The sequence below is a fragment of the Hemitrygon akajei genome, chromosome 3 (assembly GCF_048418815.1).
Source record: "Hemitrygon akajei chromosome 3, sHemAka1.3, whole genome shotgun sequence".
Lineage (NCBI taxonomy): Eukaryota > Metazoa > Chordata > Chondrichthyes > Myliobatiformes > Dasyatidae > Hemitrygon > Hemitrygon akajei.
The window spans coordinates 2,614,899-2,635,312 of NC_133126.1; the positions used below are offsets into that span (position 1 = coordinate 2,614,899).

The 20,414-nt window shown below is 41.9% G+C and overlaps 1 protein-coding gene across 3 annotated transcripts in view; it reads right to left on the reverse strand.

The window, feature by feature from the left end:
* itpk1a (inositol-tetrakisphosphate 1-kinase a) overlaps positions 1–20,414 on the reverse strand; it is a 288,870-nt gene that overhangs the window by 14,036 nt on the left and 254,420 nt on the right. For all 3 annotated transcript variants that reach the window (XM_073039147.1, XM_073039146.1, XM_073039145.1), the window contains exon 8: positions 10,078–10,243. In XM_073039147.1, the coding sequence (XP_072895248.1) occupies positions 10,078–10,243 (166 nt within the window). The remainder of the gene's footprint in view (positions 1–10,077; positions 10,244–20,414) is intronic.

The following is a 20,414-nucleotide window of genomic DNA, read 5'->3' on the forward strand; positions in this document are numbered from 1 at the left end:
ACAGGAGCCCGAAGACACACACTCAACATTTCAGGCACAGCTTCTTCGACTTCACCATCAGATTTCTGAATGGACAATCAACCCGTGAACACCACCTCACTATTTTGCTCTTCCTTTGCTCTCTTTGCACTAGGTATTTATTAAGTATACATTTTATTATTGTAATTTTTAGAGTTTTACAATGTTCTGCTGCCATGGAACAACAAATTTCAAGATGTACATCGTGACATTAAAGCTGGTTCTGATTCTGAAGTGGTATATGATGTTAGCCCACTGGTGTTAAAGTGAAGAGATTTCACCCTGATTCTGAAGTGGTGTTAGCCCACTGGTGTTAAAGTGAAGAGTTTTCACCCTGATTCTGAAGTGGTATATGGTGTTAAAGTGAAGAGTTTTCACCCTGATTCTGAAGTGGTGTATGGTGTTAAAGTGAAGAGTTTTCACCCTGATTCTGAAGTGGTGTTAGCCCACTGGTGTTAAAGTGAAGAGTTTTCACCCTGATTCTGAAGTGGTATATGGTGTTAAAGTGAAGAGTTTTCACCCTGATTCTGAAGTGGTATATGGTGTTAAAGTGAAGAGTTTTCACCCTGATTCTGAAGTGGTATACGGTGTTAAAGTGAAGAGTTTTCACCCTGATTCTGAAGTGGTGTTAGCCCACTGGTGTTAAAGTGAAGAGTTTTCACCCTGATTCTGAAGTGGTGTATGGTGTTAAAGTGAAGAGTTTTCACCCTGATTCTGAAGTGGTGTATGGTGTTAAAGTGAAGAGTTTTCACCCTGATTCTGAAGTGGTGTATGGTGTTAAAGTGAAGAGTTTTCACCCTGATTCTGAAGTGGTGTTAGCCCACTGGTGTTAAAGTGAAGAGTTTTCACCCTGATTCTGAAGTGGTGTATGGTGTTAAAGTGAAGAGTTTTCACCCTGATTCTGAAGTGGTGTATGGTGTTAAAGTGAAGAGTTTTCACCCTGATTCTGAAGTGGTGTATGGTGTTAAAGTGAAGAGTTTTCACCCTGATTCTGAAGTGGTGTATGGTGTTAAAGTGAAGAGTTTTCACCCTGATTCTGAAGTGGTGTATGGTGTTAAAGTGAAGAGTTTTCACCCTGATTCTGAAGTGGTGTATGGTGTTAAAGTGAAGAGTTTTCACCCTGATTCTGAAGTGGTGTATGGTGTTAAAGTGAAGAGTTTTCACCCTGATTCTGAAGTGGTGTTAGCCCACTGGTGTTAAAGTGAAGAGTTTTCACCCTGATTCTGAAGTGGTGTTAGCCCACTGGTGTTAAAGTGAAGAGTTTTCACCCTGATTCTGAAGTGGTATATGGTGTTAAAGTGAAGAGTTTTCACCCTGATTCTGAAGTGGTGTATGGTGTTAAAGTGAAGAGTTTTCACCCTGATTCTGAAGTGGTGTATGGTGTTAAAGTGAAGAGTTTTCACCCTGATTCTGAAGTGGTGTTAGCCCACTGGTGTTAAAGTGAAGAGTTTTCACCCTGATTCTGAAGTGGTGTATGGTGTTAAAGTGAAGAGTTTTCACCCTGATTCTGAAGTGGTGTATGGTGTTAAAATGAAGAGTTTTCACCCTGATTCTGAAGTGGTGTTAGCCCACTGGTGTTAAAGTGAAGAGTTTTCACCCTGATTCTGAAGTGGTGTATGGTGTTAAAGTGAAGAGTTTTCACCCTGATTCTGAAGTGGTGTTAGCCCACTGGTGTTAAAGTGAAGAGTTTTCACCCTGATTCTGAAGTGGTGTTAGCCACTGGTGTTAAAGTGAAGAGTTTTCACCCTGATTCTGAAGTGGTGTATGGTGTTAAAGTGAAGAGTTTTCACCCTGATTCTGAAGTGGTGTTAGCCCACTGGTGTTAAAGTGAAGAGTTTTCACCCTGATTCTGAAGTGGTATACGGTGTTAAAGTGAAGAGTTTTCACCCTGATTCTGAAGTGGTGTATAGTGTTAAAGTGAAGAGTTTTCACCCTGATTCTGAAGTGGTGTTAGCCCACTGGTGTTAAAGTGAAGAGTTTTCACCCTGATTCTGAAGTGGTATATGGTGTTAAAGTGAAGAGTTTTCACCCTGATTCTGAAGTGGTGTATGGTGTTAAAGTGAAGAGTTTTCACCCTGATTCTGAAGTGGTGTATAGTGTTAAAGTGAAGAGTTTTCACCCTGATTCTGAAGTGGTGTATAGTGTTAAAGTGAAGAGTTTTCACCCTGATTCTGAAGTGGTGTATGGTGTTAAAGTGAAGAGTTTTCACCCTGATTCTGAAGTGATGTATAGTGTTAAAGTGAAGAGTTTTCACCCTGATTCTGAAGTGGTGTATGGTGTTAAAGTGAAGAGTTTTCACCCTGATTCTGAAGTGGTATATGGTGTTAAAGTGAAGAGTTTTCACCCTGATTCTGAAGTGGTATATGGTGTTAAAGTGAAGAGTTTTCACCCTGATTCTGAAGTGGTATATGGTGTTAAAGTGAAGAGTTTTCACCCTGATTCTGAAGTGGTATATGGTGTTAAAGTGAAGAGTTTTCACCCTGATTCTGAAGTGGTATATGGTGTTAAAGTGAAGAGTTTTCACCCTGATTCTGAAGTGGTATATGGTGTTAAAGTGAAGAGTTTTCACCCTGATTCTGAAGTGGTATATGGTGTTAAAGTGAAGAGTTTTCACCCTGATTCTGAAGTGGTGTATGGTGTTAAAGTGAAGAGTTTTCACCCTGATTCTGAAGTGGTATATGGTGTTAAAGTGAAGAGTTTTCACCCTGATTCTGAAGTGGTGTATGGTGTTAAAGTGAAGAGTTTTCACCCTGATTCTGAAGTGGTATATGGTGTTAAAGTGAAGAGTTTTCACCCTGATTCTGAAGTGGTGTATGGTGTTAAAGTGAAGAGTTTTCACCCTGATTCTGAAGTGGTGTATGGTGTTAAAGTGAAGAGTTTTCACCCTGATTCTGAAGTGGTGTATGGTGTTAAAATGAAGAGTTTTCACCCTGATTCTGAAGTGGTGTATGGTGTTAAAGTGAAGAGTTTTCACCCTGATTCTGAAGTGGTATACGTTGTTAAAGTGAAGAGTTTTCACCCTGATTCTGAAGTGGTGTATGGTGTTAAAGTGAAGAGTTTTCACCCTGATTCTGAAGTGGTGTTAGCCCACTGGTGTTAAAGTGAAGAGTTTTCACCCTGATTCTGAAGTGGTGTATGGTGTTAAAGTGAAGAGTTTTCACCCTGATTCTGAAGTGGTATATGGTGTTAAAGTGAAGAGTTTTCACCCTGATTCTGAAGTGGTATATGGTGTTAAAGTGAAGAGTTTTCACCCTGATTCTGAAGTGGTATATGGTGTTAAAGTGAAGAGTTTTCACCCTGATTCTGAAGTGGTATATGGTGTTAAAGTGAAGAGTTTTCACCCTGATTCTGAAGTGGTATATGGTGTTAAAGTGAAGAGTTTTCACCCTGATTCTGAAGTGGTATATGGTGTTAAAGTGAAGAGTTTTCACCCTGATTCTGAAGTGGTATATGGTGTTAAAGTGAAGAGTTTTCACCCTGATTCTGAAGTGGTGTATGGTGTTAAAGTGAAGAGTTTTCACCCTGATTCTGAAGTGGTATATGGTGTTAAAGTGAAGAGTTTTCACCCTGATTCTGAAGTGGTGTATGGTGTTAAAGTGAAGAGTTTTCACCCTGATTCTGAAGTGGTATATGGTGTTAAAGTGAAGAGTTTTCACCCTGATTCTGAAGTGGTGTATGGTGTTAAAGTGAAGAGTTTTCACCCTGATTCTGAAGTGGTGTATGGTGTTAAAGTGAAGAGTTTTCACCCTGATTCTGAAGTGGTGTATGGTGTTAAAATGAAGAGTTTTCACCCTGATTCTGAAGTGGTGTATGGTGTTAAAGTGAAGAGTTTTCACCCTGATTCTGAAGTGGTATACGTTGTTAAAGTGAAGAGTTTTCACCCTGATTCTGAAGTGGTGTATGGTGTTAAAGTGAAGAGTTTTCACCCTGATTCTGAAGTGGTATATGGTGTTAAAAAGTGAAGAGTTTTCACCCTGATTCTGAAGTGGTATATGGTGTAAAAGTGAAGAGTTTTCACCCTGATTCTGAAGTGGTATATGGTGTAAAAGTGAAGAGTTTTCACCCTGATTCTGAAGTGGTATATGGTGTTAAAGTGAAGAGTTTTCACCCTGATTCTGAAGTGGTATATGGTGTAAAAGTGAAGAGTTTTCACCCTGATTCTGAAGTGGTGTATGGTGTTAAAAAGTGAAGAGTTTTCACCCTGATTCTGAAGTGGTATATGGTGTAAAAGTGAAGAGTTTTCACCCTGATTCTGAAGTGGTATACGGTGTTAAAGTGAAGAGTTTTCACCCTGATTCTGAAGTGGTGTATGGTGTTAAAGTGAAGAGTTTTCACCCTGATTCTGAAGTGGTGTATGGTGTTAAAATGAAGAGTTTTCACCCTGATTCTGAAGTGGTGTTAGCCCGCTGGTGTTAAAGGGAAGAGTTTTCACCCTGATTCTGAAGTGGTGTTAGCCCACTGGTGTTAAAGTGAAGAGTTTTCACCCTGATTCTGAAGTGGTGTATAGTGTTAAAGTGAAGAGTTTTCACCCTGATTCTGAAGTGGTGTTAGCCCACTGGTGTTAAAGTGAAGAGTTTTCACCCTGATTCTGAAGTGGTATACGGTGTTAAAGTGAAGAGTTTTCACCCTGATTCTGAAGTGGTGTATGGTGTTAAAGTGAAGAGTTTTCACCCTGATTCTGAAGTGGTGTATGGTGTTAAAATGAAGAGTTTTCACCCTGATTCTGAAGTGGTGTTAGCCCGCTGGTGTTAAAGGGAAGAGTTTTCACCCTGATTCTGAAGTGGTGTTAGCCCACTGGTGTTAAAGTGAAGAGTTTTCACCCTGATTCTGAAGTGGTGTATAGTGTTAAAGTGAAGAGTTTTCACCCTGATTCTGAAGTGGTGTTAGCCCACTGGTGTTAAAGTGAAGAGTTTTCACCCTGATTCTGAAGTGGTGTATGGTGTTAAAGTGAAGAGTTTTCACCCTGATTCTGAAGTGGTATATGGTGTTAAAGTGAAGAGTTTTCACCCTGATTCTGAAGTGGTGTTAGCCCGCTGGTGTTAAAGGGAAGAGTTTTCACCCTGATTCTGAAGTGGTGTTAGCCCACTGGTGTTAAAGTGAAGAGTTTTCACCCTGATTCTGAAGTGGTGTTAGCCCGCTGGTGTTAAAGGGAAGAGTTTTCACCCTGATTCTGAAGTGGTGTTAGCCCACTGGTGTTAAAGTGAAGAGTTTTCACCCTGATTCTGAAGTGGTGTATGGTGTTAAAATAAAGAGTTTTCACCCTGATTCTGAAGTGGTGTTAGCCCGCTGGTGTTAAAGGGAAGAGTTTTCACCCTGATTCTGAAGTGGTGTTAGCCCACTGGTGTTAAAGTGAAGAGTTTTCACCCTGATTCTGAAGTGGTGTTAACCCACTGGTGTTAAAATGAAGAGTTTTCACCCTGATTCTGAAGTGGTGTTAGCCCACTGGTGTTAAAGTGAAGAGTTTTCACCCTGATTCTGAAGTGGTGTTAGCCCACTGGTGTTAAAGTGAAGAGTTTTCACCCTGATTCTGAAGTGGTGTTAACCCACTGGTGTTAAAGTGAAGAGTTTTCACCCTGATTCTGAAGTGGTGTATGGTGTTAAAATGAAGAGTTTTCACCCTGATTCTGAAGTGGTGTTAGCCCACTGGTGTTAAAGTGAAGAGTTTTCACCCTGATTCTGAAGTGGTATATGGTGTTAAAGTGAAGAGTTTTCACCCTGATTCTGAAGTGGTATATGGTGTTAAAGTGAAGAGTTTTCACCCTGATTCTGAAGTGGTGTATGGTGTTAAAGTGAAGAGTTTTCACCCTGATTCTGAAGTGGTGTTAGCCCACTGGTGTTAAAGTGAAGAGTTTTCACCCTGATTCTGAAGTGGTATATGGTGTTAAAGTGAAGAGTTTTCACCCTGATTCTGAAGTGGTATACGGTGTTAAAGTGAAGAGTTTTCACCCTGATTCTGAAGTGGTGTTAGCCCACTGGTGTTAAAGTGAAGAGTTTTCACCCTGATTCTGAAGTGGTGTATGGTGTTAAAGTGAAGAGTTTTCACCCTGATTCTGAAGTGGTATACGTTGTTAAAGTGAAGAGTTTTCACCCTGATTCTGAAGTGGTGTTAGCCCGCTGGTGTTAAAGGGAAGAGTTTTCACCCTGATTCTGAAGTGGTGTTAGCCCACTGGTGTTAAAGTAAAGAGTTTTCACCCTGATTCTGAAGTGGTGTTAACCCACTGGTGTTAAAGTGAAGAGTTTTCACCCTGATTCTGAAGTGGTATACGGTGTTAAAGTGAAGAGTTTTCACCCTGATTCTGAAGTGGTGTATGGTGTTAAAGTGAAGAGTTTTCACCCTGATTCTGAAGTGGTGTTAGCCCACTGGTGTTAAAGTGAAGAGTTTTCACCCTGATTCTGAAGTGGTATACGGTGTTAAAGTGAAGAGTTTTCACCCTGATTCTGAAGTGGTGTTAGCCCACTGGTGTTAAAGTGAAGAGTTTTCACCCTGATTCTGAAGTGGTATACGTTGTTAAAGTGAAGAGTTTTCACCCTGATTCTGAAGTGGTGTATGGTGTTAAAGTGAAGAGTTTTCACCCTGATTCTGAAGTGGTGTTAGCCCACTGGTGTTAAAGTGAAGAGTTTTCACCCTGATTCTGAAGTGGTATACGGTGTTAAAGTGAAGAGTTTTCACCCTGATTCTGAAGTGGTGTTAGCCCACTGGTGTTAAAGTGAAGAGTTTTCACCCTGATTCTGAAGTGGTATACGTTGTTAAAGTGAAGAGTTTTCACCCTGATTCTGAAGTGGTATATGGTGTTAAAGTGAAGAGTTTTCACCCTGATTCTGAAGTGGTGTATGGTGTTAAAGTGAAGAGTTTTCACCCTGATTCTGAAGTGGTGTATGGTGTTAAAGTGAAGAGTTTTCACCCTGATTCTGAAGTGGTATATGGTGTTAAAGTGAAGAGTTTTCACCCTGATTCTGAAGTGGTGTTAGCCCACTGGTGTTAAAGTGAAGAGTTTTCACCCTGATTCTGAAGTGGTGTATGGTGTTAAAGTGAAGAGTTTTCACCCTGATTCTGAAGTGGTGTTAGCCCACTGGTGTTAAAGTGAAGAGTTTTCACCCTGATTCTGAAGTGGTATATGGTGTTAAAGTGAAGAGTTTTCACCCTGATTCTGAAGTGGTATATGGTGTTAAAGTGAAGAGTTTTCACCCTGATTCTGAAGTGGTATATGGTGTTAAAGTGAAGAGTTTTCACCCTGATTCTGAAGTGGTGTATGGTGTTAAAGTGAAGAGTTTTCACCCTGATTCTGAAGTGGTATATGGTGTTAAAGTGAAGAGTTTTCACCCTGATTCTGAAGTGGTATACGGTGTTAAAGTGAAGAGTTTTCACCCTGATTCTGAAGTGGTATATGGTGTTAAAGTGAAGAGTTTTCACCCTGATTCTGAAGTGGTGTTAGCCCACTGGTGTTAAAGTGAAGAGTTTTCACCCTGATTCTGAAGTGGTATATGGTGTTAAAGTGAAGAGTTTTCACCCTGATTCTGAAGTGGTATACGGTGTTAAAGTGAAGAGTTTTCACCCTGATTCTGAAGTGGTGTTAGCCCACTGGTGTTAAAGTGAAGAGTTTTCACCCTGATTCTGAAGTGGTATATGGTGTTAAAGTGAAGAGTTTTCACCCTGATTCTGAAGTGGTATACGGTGTTAAAGTGAAGAGTTTTCACCCTGATTCTGAAGTGGTGTTAGCCCACTGGTGTTAAAGTGAAGAGTTTTCACCCTGATTCTGAAGTGGTATATGGTGTTAAAGTGAAGAGTTTTCACCCTGATTCTGAAGTGGTGTACGGTGTAAAAGTGAAGAGTTTTCACCCTGATTCTGAAGTGGTGTATGGTGTTAAAGTGAAGAGTTTTCACCCTGATTCTGAAGTGGTATACGGTGTTAAAGTGAAGAGTTTTCACCCTGATTCTGAAGTGGTGTATGGTGTTAGCCCACTGGTGTTAAAGTGAAGAGTTTTCACCCTGATTCTGAAGTGGTGTATGGTGTTAAAGTGAAGAGTTTTCACCCTGATTCTGAAGTGGTGTATGGTGTTAAAGTGAAGAGTTTTCACCCTGATTCTGAAGTGGTGTTAACCCACTGGTGTTAAAGTGAAGAGTTTTCACCCTGATTCTGAAGTGGTGTTAGCCCACTGGTGTTAAAGTGAAGAGTTTTCACCCTGATTCTGAAGTGGTGTATGGTGTTAAAGTGAAGAGTTTTCACCCTGATTCTGAAGTGGTGTACGGTGTAAAAGTGAAGAGTTTTCACCCTGATTCTGAAGTGGTGTTAACCCACTGGTGTTAAAGTGAAGAGTTTTCACCCTGATTCTGAAGTGGTGTTAGCCCACTGGTGTTAAAGTGAAGAGTTTTCACCCTGATTCTGAAGTGGTGTATGGTGTTAAAGTGAAGAGTTTTCACCCTGATTCTGAAGTGGTGTACGGTGTAAAAGTGAAGAGTTTTCACCCTGATTCTGAAGTGGTGTATGGTGTTAAAGTGAAGAGTTTTCACCCTGATTCTGAAGTGGTATATGGTGTTAAAGTGAAGAGTTTTCACCCTGATTCTGAAGTGGTGTATGGTGTTAAAGTGAAGAGTTTTCACCCTGATTCTGAAGTGGTGTACGGTGTAAAAGTGAAGAGTTTTCACCCTGATTCTGAAGTGGTGTATGGTGTTAAAGTGAAGAGTTTTCACCCTGATTCTGAAGTGGTGTTAGCCCACTGGTGTTAAAGTGAAGAGTTTTCACCCTGATTCTGAAGTGGTGTTAGCCCACTGGTGTTAAAGTGAAGAGTTTTCACCCTGATTCTGAAGTGGTATATGGTGTTAAAGTGAAGAGTTTTCACCCTGATTCTGAAGTGGTGTATGGTGTTAAAGTGAAGAGTTTTCACCCTGATTCTGAAGTGGTGTACGGTGTAAAAGTGAAGAGTTTTCACCCTGATTCTGAAGTGGTGTATGGTGTTAAAGTGAAGAGTTTTCACCCTGATTCTGAAGTGGTGTTAGCCCACTGGTGTTAAAGTGAAGAGTTTTCACCCTGATTCTGAAGTGGTGTTAGCCCACTGGTGTTAAAGTGAAGAGTTTTCACCCTGATTCTGAAGTGGTGTATGGTGTTAAAGTGAAGAGTTTTCACCCTGATTCTGAAGTGGTGTATGGTGTTAAAGTGAAGAGTTTTCACCCTGATTCTGAAGTGGTATACGGTGTTAAAGTGAAGAGTTTTCACCCTGATTCTGAAGTGGTATATGGTGTTAAAGTGAAGAGTTTTCACCCTGATTCTGAAGTGGTATACGGTGTAAAAGTGAAGAGTTTTCACCCTGATTCTGAAGTGGTATATGGTGTTAAAGTGAAGAGTTTTCACCCTGATTCTGAAGTGGTGTTAGCCCGCTGGTGTTAAAGGGAAGAGTTTTCACCCTGATTCTGAAGTGGTGTTAGCCCACTGGTGTTAAAGTGAAGAGTTTTCACCCTGATTCTGAAGTGGTATATGGTGTTAAAGTGAAGAGTTTTCACCCTGATTCTGAAGTGGTGTTAGCCCGCTGGTGTTAAAGGGAAGAGTTTTCACCCTGATTCTGAAGTGGTGTTAGCCCACTGGTGTTAAAATGAAGAGTTTTCACCCTGATTCTGAAGTGGTATATGATGTTAGCCCGCTGGTGTTAAAGGGAAGAGTTTTCACCCTGATTCTGAAGTGGTGTATGGTGTTAAAATGAAGAGTTTTCACCCTGATTCTGAAGTGGTGTTAGCCCACTGGTGTTAAAGTGAAGAGTTTTCACCCTGATTCTGAAGTGGTGTATGGTGTTAAAATGAAGAGTTTTCACCCTGATTCTGAAGTGGTGTTAGCCCACTGGTGTTAAAGTGAAGAGTTTTCACCCTGATTCTGAAGTGGTGTTAACCCACTGGTGTTAAAATGAAGAGTTTTCACCCTGATTCTGAAGTGGTGTTAGCCCACTGGTGTTAAAGTGAAGAGTTTTCACCCTGATTCTGAAGTGGTGTATGGTGTTAAAGTGAAGAGTTTTCACCCTGATTCTGAAGTGGTTTATGGTGTTAAAGTGAAGAGTTTTCACCCTGCGACTGACCTGAAACGCCGGAGGAGAAGTTCTTCAGCGATGGCCGCTCCACCACGGTGTATGACTCGCCCACAACAAACACTTTGTGGAGAACAGCATTGTGGTTTATAAAGCTCTGGATAACACACTGGGGTTTTATGTCTTTCAGGCCATCCTCACTGAAAATTATCGCCATCTGTAAAAACAATTTGACTCTGTCATAAGTACTACAATTACAGCCATTCCCTCATTGTTTCTCCAGGATGCACAGACACCTGATCCTTTTCACACAAGTGGTACAGTTATCGTGGAGCTGCAGTGACCCGCATTCAATCCCAACTTCAGCTGGTGCCTATGGGGATGAGTACATTCTCTCTGTGCCTACACAAGTTTCTCCTCCAAGGCCTCTGCTTTCTTCCCTGTTGGATCTGACTGTTTACTTGTTATTTTCTTTGCAGTTTAACAATTACTTGCCTGCTTGTATTCTAAGTAGTCTTTATACACAAGTAACTGTTTAGTATGCTTCCTAGTGGTCACAGCATGTATATACCATCATTTTGCTTCTAAATTCCTTTGCTTAGCTGACCTCTATCACTGACTGTTTCAATTTGTTCTCGCGATGCTAAATAAAACGACCAGGAAGTGTTAAGTTTTATGCCTCTTTTCCGATTTCTGAAAGAATCCTGGAATCATCAGAACACGTGGGTTAGCTGGCCACTGTAACTTGCCCCGCCTGCAAGTTGGTAGTAGAACTGATTGGAATTTTGGGGAGTAATTAGTAGTGGATTGATCTGTGAGCTAGCATAGTTTCAGTGGACTGAAAGGCCTCCTCCTGTAAGGAAATATGGAAATATTTTCAGTTTTATTCAGTTCTTACAAGGTTTATAGTACTAATCACCCAAACACCATTTCTGGATGTGCCCTATCTGCCCTCAGAACTGGTGGTGATTGGCACTGCAGGCTTCTGCCTCAGTCATCCACCAGGGCAGAAAGAACTTCCGCCGCCGTTCTCATCTGCAGTTTGACACAGCTCGAGCAGTAACGGGTAAGGACAGGCGAGTGTTAGAGAGACAGGAGAGTTTCCACAAGTAGCACAGTCCCTTGGAAAGGGGGCCTGCTCTTCTTTTAGCACTGCCAAGGTGTTCCTCAGGTCCAAGGGAAGAGCTGACAGGAGATCTGATTTCATGGCATCAGTTCTGATGATGCTATGTATCTGTGGACAGTCAGTCTAGATCAAGGGTTCCCAACCTGGGGTAGAATGATCCTTTGTCTAATGGTATATAAAAAAAATGGAAACTCATTGTCTAGATCGAGTGTTCATATCTCAGTGCTGGTCTTGAACCAGCACACAAAAGTCAGCATTGTTCAAATCCTATACACAAACTGTCAACAGTCTAGTATGGAGGAGCTTCAGCACAGGATTGTAAAACATCGTAAACTCCACTAGCTCGTTTATGGGCCTCTCCAACATTAAGGACACTTTCAAAGAGTGATACCTCAAAAAGACAGTATATGACATCAAGGACGAGCAAAACAGTATCCAACTCTGACAGATGTCATCCAGATGTCTACATCATGTGTCCCCAAACAGATCCTTCACCAGCTTAAAGAAGGTCAATGAGTCCCTGGTAGGCAAAGGAAATGCTTCAAAGATAACATCAAAATCTGCCTGAAGATATTCAATATTACAGCTAAAAACTGGGAAGACAATGGACTCAACAGATAGACCTGGAGGAAATGTTCAAGAGGGAGATGTGCTGCATGAGAACGACATTCACAGTGCCCCAGAGAACAAGCAGCCGCTGTGAAAGGAGAGACTGAACAACCAGAGACACCACTTACCCATGTCCACATTGCACCAGATCAGCCTCCACAGCCACCTGAGGACCCACCAATAGACACCACCATAGGAGAACATCAGACTCAACTCAAATGATAGAAGTTCTAAAGTTCAAAGCAAACTGTATTTTCTAAGTACATATTTGTCAACCCTGAGATTCATTTCCTGCAGGCATAATAAATGTATAGAACAGGATCAATGAAAGATCTAGAGTGCAAAACACAACAAACTGTGCAAATGCAAATATAAATAAATAGCAATAAATAATGAGAATCTGGGATAATGAGATAAGGAGTCCTTAAAGTGAGATCATTAGCTGTGAGAACATCTCAAAGGATGGGCAAGTGAGTGTAATTATCCCCTTTTGTTCAAAAGCCTGATGGTTGTGGGATAGTAACTGTTCTTGAACCTGGTGGTGCGAATCCTGATGCTCTTGTGCCTTCTACCTGATGGCAGCAGCAACAACAGAGCGTGTCCCGGTCAGAGGCAAAGACAGAGACAGAGAAAGAGAAGCACAGTGTTTGCTTACTCTCAATAATGGCTGGTGATGACATTTATCAGCTCCTGCCCGAGAAACAACTTGGATCTGCTCCAGTTTACCTACCATCACAACAGATCAACAGCACATGCCATTTCATTGGCTCTTCATTCCACCTCGGAACATCTGGACAGTGAAGATGCATACCATATTTCATTGACTATAGCATGGCATTCAATACTACCATCCTCTTAAAGACTAATCAAGAAGGTTGAAGACCTCAGTACCTCCTTGTGCAAATGGATCCTTGATTTCCTCACTTGCAGACCCCAGTGAGATCGGATTGGTGACCACATCTCCTCCACAGTACTCCATCAGCACAGGTGCACCACAAGACTATGTGCTTAGCCCCCTACTCTACTTGCTTTACACTTAAGACTGAGTGGCTAAGAACAGCTCCAATTCCATATTTAAATCCACTGACGACACGACTGTTGTAGGCCGAATCAAAGGTGGTGAAGAATCAGCGTATGGGAGAAGATTGAAAGAAGGAACAAGAGTCTCAAGACCTACACCACCACGTTCAGAAACAGTTATTATTCTTCAGCCACCAGGCTTTTGAACAGAGGGATAACTTCACTCAATTTCACTCACCCCATAACTGAACTCTCCCCACAACCCATGGAGTCATTTTCAAGAACTCTATCTCATATTTTTGATATCTATTTATTTCTTTTTTATATTTATTTTTGTAATTGCGGAGTTTGTTGTATTTTGCACATTGATTGCCTGCCCGGTTGTCGTGGTCTTTTATTGATTCGATTATGTTTCTGAATGCCCACAAGGAAACAACTCTCAGGGTCTAGATGGTGATATATATGTACTTTGAAGTAAGTTTGAACTTTGAACTACAATGTGTTGGGAATTCTGGTGCCATCTAGTGGCCCCGCCAAGAAGTACAAGTTGAACATATCAGATGACTTCTGAAAACTCATCCTGTTACCAGGGGAATTATCCTAAAAAATACATTGATTGTATAATTTTCTCGATGAAATCTCACGTTTCTACATTAACCACTTGTCAGCAACAACAGCAAAACACTTGTGTAGGTGTGTCCAATATTCAGCAGGTCACAAAGAGACTGTTGCACAGACTTCAGTCTGTTAATCTACAATGGTGCATCATTTAATTCTACAGATCCCGCTTGATCTACAAAGATCAAGAAGTAGTATTGGCAGTTTAGTCTGTGGTGCACAGGAAAAACTCAGAGAAAAAGGGCTACAATAGGGAAAAGAGAAAAAAGAACTTTTGAAGTGCAGAGATGCAGAGTCTTCTCTGACTCCCAATAATGGTGTTAGTTTTAAATTCTTAATGTTACAAGGTTCCTAGTCATGGATTTCGGTATTTATTGTATATTCTTTTATTATTGTATTATTTGTCTTATTGTGGTTATTTTTGTGCTGCATTGGATCCGAGGTAACAATTAATTTGTTCTCCTTTACTCTTGTGTGCTGGAAATGCCATTAAACAATCTTAAACTTGAAGCACTAATGTCTGAAGATTAACTGCGAAAGGGATGGCACAATGGTGCAGCTTCACTGACACTGGATGCTGTCTGTGTGAAGTTTGCACTTCATTGCATGAACTTCCTCTCACATGCCAAAGACATGCAGATGAGAAGGGTAATCAACCACTGTAAGTAAACCCCTAGTGACAGCAGAACCAGGTGGGAGTTGACAGATGTGCAAGAGAGAGCAGGTTCAATGGAAGTAAGGCAAGGATGGGATTGCTTTGTGTGCTGGGAGAGACATAGTGGGCAGAATACCCTCCTAACAGAATCAGAATCAGGTTTATTATCACTGACATACATCATGAAATTTGTAGTTTTGCAACAGCAGTATTTTGCAATAAATATTTTTAAAATACTACCAATTACAATAACAATATATATATTGTTGAACTTTGGAACTTTTCTCTTTGGAGCGACGGAGGATGAGAGGTGACCTGATAGAGGTGTATAAGATGATGAGAGGCATTGATCATGTGGATAATCAGAAGCTTTTTCCCAGGGCTGAAATGGCTAACACAAGAGGGGACTGTTTTAAGGTGCTTGGAAGTAGGTACAGAGGAAATGTCAGGGGGTAAGTTTTTTATGCAGAGAGTGGTGAGTGTGTGGAATGGACTGCCGGTGACGGGGTGGAGGCAGATACGAAGAGACTCCTGGATAGGTACATGGAGTTGAGAGAAATAGAGGGCTATGGGTAACCCTAGGTAATTTCTGAAGTAAGGACATATTTGGCACAGCATTGTGGGCCGAAGGGCCTGTATTGTGCTGTAGATTTTCTATGTTTCTATATAAATAAATTAAATAGGTAGTACAAAAACAGAATTTTTTAAAAAAACAAAAAAATAGTGAGGTAGTGTTCATGGGTTCATTGTCCATTCTGAAATCTGTGGCGGAGGTGAAGAAGCTGCTCCTGAACATTGAGAATGTGTCTTCAGGCTCCTGTACCTCTTCCTTAATGGTAGCTTGAGAAGGGGGCATATTCTGGGTAGTGGGGGTTCTTAATGATGGATGCCACCTTTTTGAGGCATCACCTTTTGAAGGTGTCCTCGATGCCGCGGAGACCCATGCCCATGATGGAGCTGGCTGAGGTTGCAACTTATTGCATCTTTTACCTGTCCTGCGCAGTGACCCCTCCATACCGGATATCATCCAAACAGTTAGAATGATCTCCACAGTATTTGAGAAAAATACAAAGCATAAAACTAGAAGGCCTTGATTTTTAATTTTTGCTTAGTTTGGAGTTTGCTTTTAGTATTTGTCATTAATTAGTTTATTCTAATCCTTACAGAAATCCAGAAAAAGGTAAAGTGAAATTGGACATTCAATGCCCCATTAACATTAAAATTTACCACCATCCACGTCTTCACCATACGCACATTCATGACAATGGAATCACAGATATATGAGGTAATAAATAACCTGGCAGAGGAACTCGGGTAGCCGAGTGGTATCTGAGGGGTGGGAATGTTTGCTGCTCCAGATTCCAGCATGTATATATGAGGTTGATCAGTAAAAATATTTCAAAAGCCAAGTGCACCTTTCTTACAGCAGATTTTTAAAGGTTGCAAATTCTACATGTTTGACAGCATTTACTGCTATGGTATTTTACAGAGGCTTTTACTTTCATTCATAAACACAGGAGATTCTGCAGGATGACCGAGCAACATGCACACACTGTGCAAGTCAGGCAGCGTCTGCGGAGGGGAGTAAACACGATAAAATCTGAAATTTTCACCAGAATGAAATGGAAGGTGAAAGCAGTCAGAATAAGAAGATGGGGAGAAGGGAAGGAGGGCAAGGTGGTAGGTGAGGGGGAAGGTAGGTGAATGGGGGAGGGGAGATGAATGTAGAAGGAGGGAGAAGGGAAGAAGATGGGGAGAAGGGAAGGAGGGCAAGCTGGCAGGTGAGGGGGAAGGTAGGTGAATGGGGGAGGGGAGATGAATGTAGAAGGAGGGAGGAGATAGATGGAAGAGGTAAAAGGTTAAAGACAGAATCTTCTTCAGCCCTCTTCCAACACGAAATCAACACAAGAGTTTTGTACTTATTGATATGAAAAGCCACAGTTTAAGCACAGTGCCTTGTAGAGATTCTTTAAATCAAAGGACAGGAGTTACCAAGGCAAAAACAAAGACTAAATGGCACTGTTCCAGAGAAAAGCAGCCTTAAAAACTCTCTGTTAAATGTATAGAAACATAGCCAGTTCAAATGCGGTACCAACAATGTTTATTCAAACAGCCAGAACTATTAGAAAGCCTTTGCCTAATTGTTGCTTTTACTGCAGATTGGTATCTTTGGAAAGGATGTTAACATTTAAGAATGTGGATTAAAAAAAAAGAAAAAAGGAGATCAATAACCAAGATAGAGAGAGCTCTGAGACAATGAGTAAAATGGGAAGAGTAATACATCTTACAAACAGAACACAAGTTACTAGATCAACACACAGCATGGCCAGGAAAGGAGAGATGACTAAATGAACTCTCTGTTACATCGTTCAGAAACACAGCCAGTCCAAATCTGGTGCCATTTAGTACACAGAACTCACACCAGTCCTAATCGAGGAGTCGGGCGGAAAAAGTGAGCAGCTTTAAGACCATGGCTGTTAACCTCTTAGTAGATTTATCCTGAGCACAACACATTTATGCAATCACAAAGTATGCCAGTCCTCTACTTCATTAGGAGTTTGTAGAGATTTGATATATCACCAAAGACTCTTGTAAATTCCACAGACGTACCGCGGACAGCACTCTTGACTGATTACATCACAGGTAAAGTCTCCACACTCTTGACTGATTACATCACAGGTAAAGTCTCCACACTCTTGACTGATTACATCACAGGTAAAGTCTCCACACTCTGATTACATCACAGGTGAAGTCTCCACACTCTGATTACATCACAGGTAAAGTCTCCACACTCTGATTACATCACAGGTAAAGTCTCCACACTCTGACTGATTACATCACAGGTAAAGTCTCCACACTCTTGACTGATTACATCACAGGTAAAGTCTCCACACTCTGATTACATCACAGGTGAAGTCTCCACACTCTGATTACATCACAGGTAAAGTCTCCACACTCTGACTGATTACATCACAGGTAAAGTCTCCACACTCTGATTACATCACAGGTAAAGTCTCCACACTATGACTGATTACATCACAGGGAAAGTCTCCACAATCTGATTACATCACAGGTAAAGTCTCCACACTCTGATTACATCACAGGTAAAGTCTCCACACTCTGACTGATTACATCACAGGTAAAGTCTCCACACTCTGATTACATCACAGGTAAAGTCTCCACACTCTGACTGATTACATCACAGGGAAAGTCTCCACAATCTGATTACATCACAGGTAAAGTCTCCACACTCTGACTGATTACATCACAGGTAAAGTCTCCACACTCTGATTACATCACAGGTAAAGTCTCCACACTCTGACTGATTACATCACAGGTAAAGTCTCCACACTCTGATTACATCACAGGTGAAGTCTCCACACTCTGACTGATTACATCACAGGTAAAGTCTCCACACTCTGATTACATCACAGGTAAAGTCTCCACACTATGACTGATTACATCACAGGGAAAGTCTCCACAATCTGATTACATCACAGGTAAAGTCTCCACACTCTGATTACATCACAGGTAAAGTCTCCACACTCTGACTGATTACATCACAGGTAAAGTCTCCACACTCTGATTGCATCACAGGCAGGTAAGCAGATTCCAATGCTCAGGATCACAAGAGATTGCAGAGGGTTGTGGACTCAGCCCATTCCGCATGGGCACAACCCTACCTGCCATCGAGGACATTTTCAAGAAGCGATGCCCCTAGAAGGTGCCTACACTATTAAAGACACTCACCAACTGGAACACGCCGTCTCCTCGTTACTACCATCAGCAGCCTGAAGACCCACACTCAGTTTCCTCCCCTTTGTCATTAGATTTCTTAATGGCCCATGAAGTATTTATTCTGTAACTCAGAGTAACTTTTATGCCTTGCGTTGTACTAGTGTCGCAAAACAACAAATTTCACTGCATGTCTGTGATAATAAACAAATCTGATTTCTGCTAATGAACATTTCTCTGACTGATATTTGTGAGTGAGTGTTTCTGATTAACAGAATTCCATATGCATTGCCTCATATTTCAGTATCACTAAAGTGGCCTTGAACCAGCCAACACGTCTCCTGTATGACTTCTCATAAAGTATCCATGCACTTACACTCGAATACACAGGACTGTCAACTAAGAGCTCACAGAGAGGTCCGGACCACAGCAAAAACTGTGTTCTAAAGCATCGGGTGCTAACAGAAAACCTGACACAATCATTTTTACCAGCTGATTGTAAGCACATCTTTACCAGAGAGACGTTGTACATAACGGCTGGATAGCTGGATGCACAGGGCGCTTGGCACATAGCACCTGGACAAGGTGACTGCTGTGCACTCACTTGTAAGAGAGCAGCTAAGGAGAAAAGCTACTCCTTTGACTACTGGCAAACCCTCTGATTGTGCGCTGGAAATTTACCTCCCGTTTGTACCATATGAACCATGTCAGTCTTTGACCTCAGTTCACGCTGGACAAAGAGAGCTGCAAACAATAATTCTGACCAAGTCTATGATGTCTGGGGAAGCCAATCCATTACAGGAGTTCACAGCTGAAGAATGTATGTCCACTGACATCCGAGCTAAAGCCTGAGATGTCATAAAAATGGGCTCAATCCAGGAGCAATAGAGTCATCTCAGTAAAACCTGGTCCAGGAGGCTCCCTTCTGCAGGAGAGTTCACTGTGAACCTGCTTCTACCCCCGGGGCCTGCCGTCTCTCAGGTGGGGCTCAGCAGCCGCTTAGGAGAAGGAAAACTCTGATTTTAAACCTCTGCTGCCTTGTGGCCGTACCCACCCATGGGAAAGGCTTCGGGAGTAAACCCCGAGGAAGAGATCCGGAGACGGGGTCTCTGAGGCAGTTTGTTGTTGTTTACAACTTCACTCTGGCAACCTCTGTGACGACACTGGTGTCAGCACTTGTCCTTCCCTTTGACTACATCAGTGATAGGAGAGGGGGAATCCACTCCGTGGGCAACAGCCGGTTCTTCAAATCCTCCTGCCCAGGCTTGCGCCCGGACAGAACAATGTCCAGCAGAGGCACAGACCCATGATCCCCTGGGATCGACGGCTGCCTACTGCTATAGCACATTAACACTGAGCTCACACCGCCCAATTACACGCATGTGACCATTAACCTACTAACTGTACGTCGTTGCACTGTGGGATGGAACTGGAGAACCCGGAGGAAACCCACGCAGTCACGGGGAGAACATACAAACTCCTTACAGACAGCGGTAGGAATTGAACCAGGTCTGCTGGTGCTTTATCCGCTGTGCTACCACTTCACCCCCTAAGAGTTCCATCTCTATTGTTTTATTATCTTTCTTGCTTAACACCTAACTGTAAATGAATCATTTCCAGACAACAATAGACATCCCAAGGCAACAGGGGCCAAAACAGGGATCATTAGTCATAATACTGGGACCTAAACCTATTGTTAATTTTGATACCATCAGCAAAGCATCTCAGCACAGCGTGAAGATCCAATATTATGTCTAATAAAGAGTCTAGTATTTAATGCCACAGTGTATAATTCATCAGTGTCTACAATTCCCACCAAGTGTTAGCATTTTAATCAGTGACAGCTAGCTCTAGATTACTTCACAAGGGCAGGATGATAGTGTAGTGGTTAGCACAATGCTTTACAGTACCAGCGACCCAGGTTCAATTCCCATCATCACCTTCAGGAGTTACTACGTTCTCCCTGTGACTGTGTGGAACTCCAGTTCCCTCCCACAGTCCAAAGACTTACTGGTCAGTAGATTAATTGTTAAGTGTAAATTGTCCTGTATTAGGCTAGGGCTGAACTGAGGTTGCAACGCAAAGGGCGAGGGGGTCTATTCCGTGCTGCATCTCAATAAATAAATATATCCCTCTCCATCTCCAATCTGTCAAGAACTTCAGGTTTTCAGTAAGTCACACTCCAGTGATGACAGACCCTGCTCATCCCACCTAGTTAACCTACTATTCTATGCACCGGTCCAGGAAACCTCCTCCAGCTACTTGCAAAGTAAGTGTGAAAGTGAACTTGAGGCATCTAACTGAGAGTAAGGTAGACTCAAGGGTCCAAAAATCCTCCTCCTGCTTTTGTTCCAAATATACTTATCAGATTAATGACGCCAGTAAAGAATGTTTCTCAGCAAGTCAGGGAATAAACAGTTGATGTTTCTCAGAATGAAGGGTCCTGGCTCAAAACGGCAACTGTTTATTCCCCTCCACAGATGCAGCTTGAATTTCTGAGTTCTTCCAGCATTTTGTGTGTGTTACTCTGGATTTCCAGCATCTGCAAAATCTCCTATGTTTAAGAGTGTTTCTCTGCCCTTTAGTTTATTCAGTGTCAAGTCAAATGTTGCCTAGGCACAATAA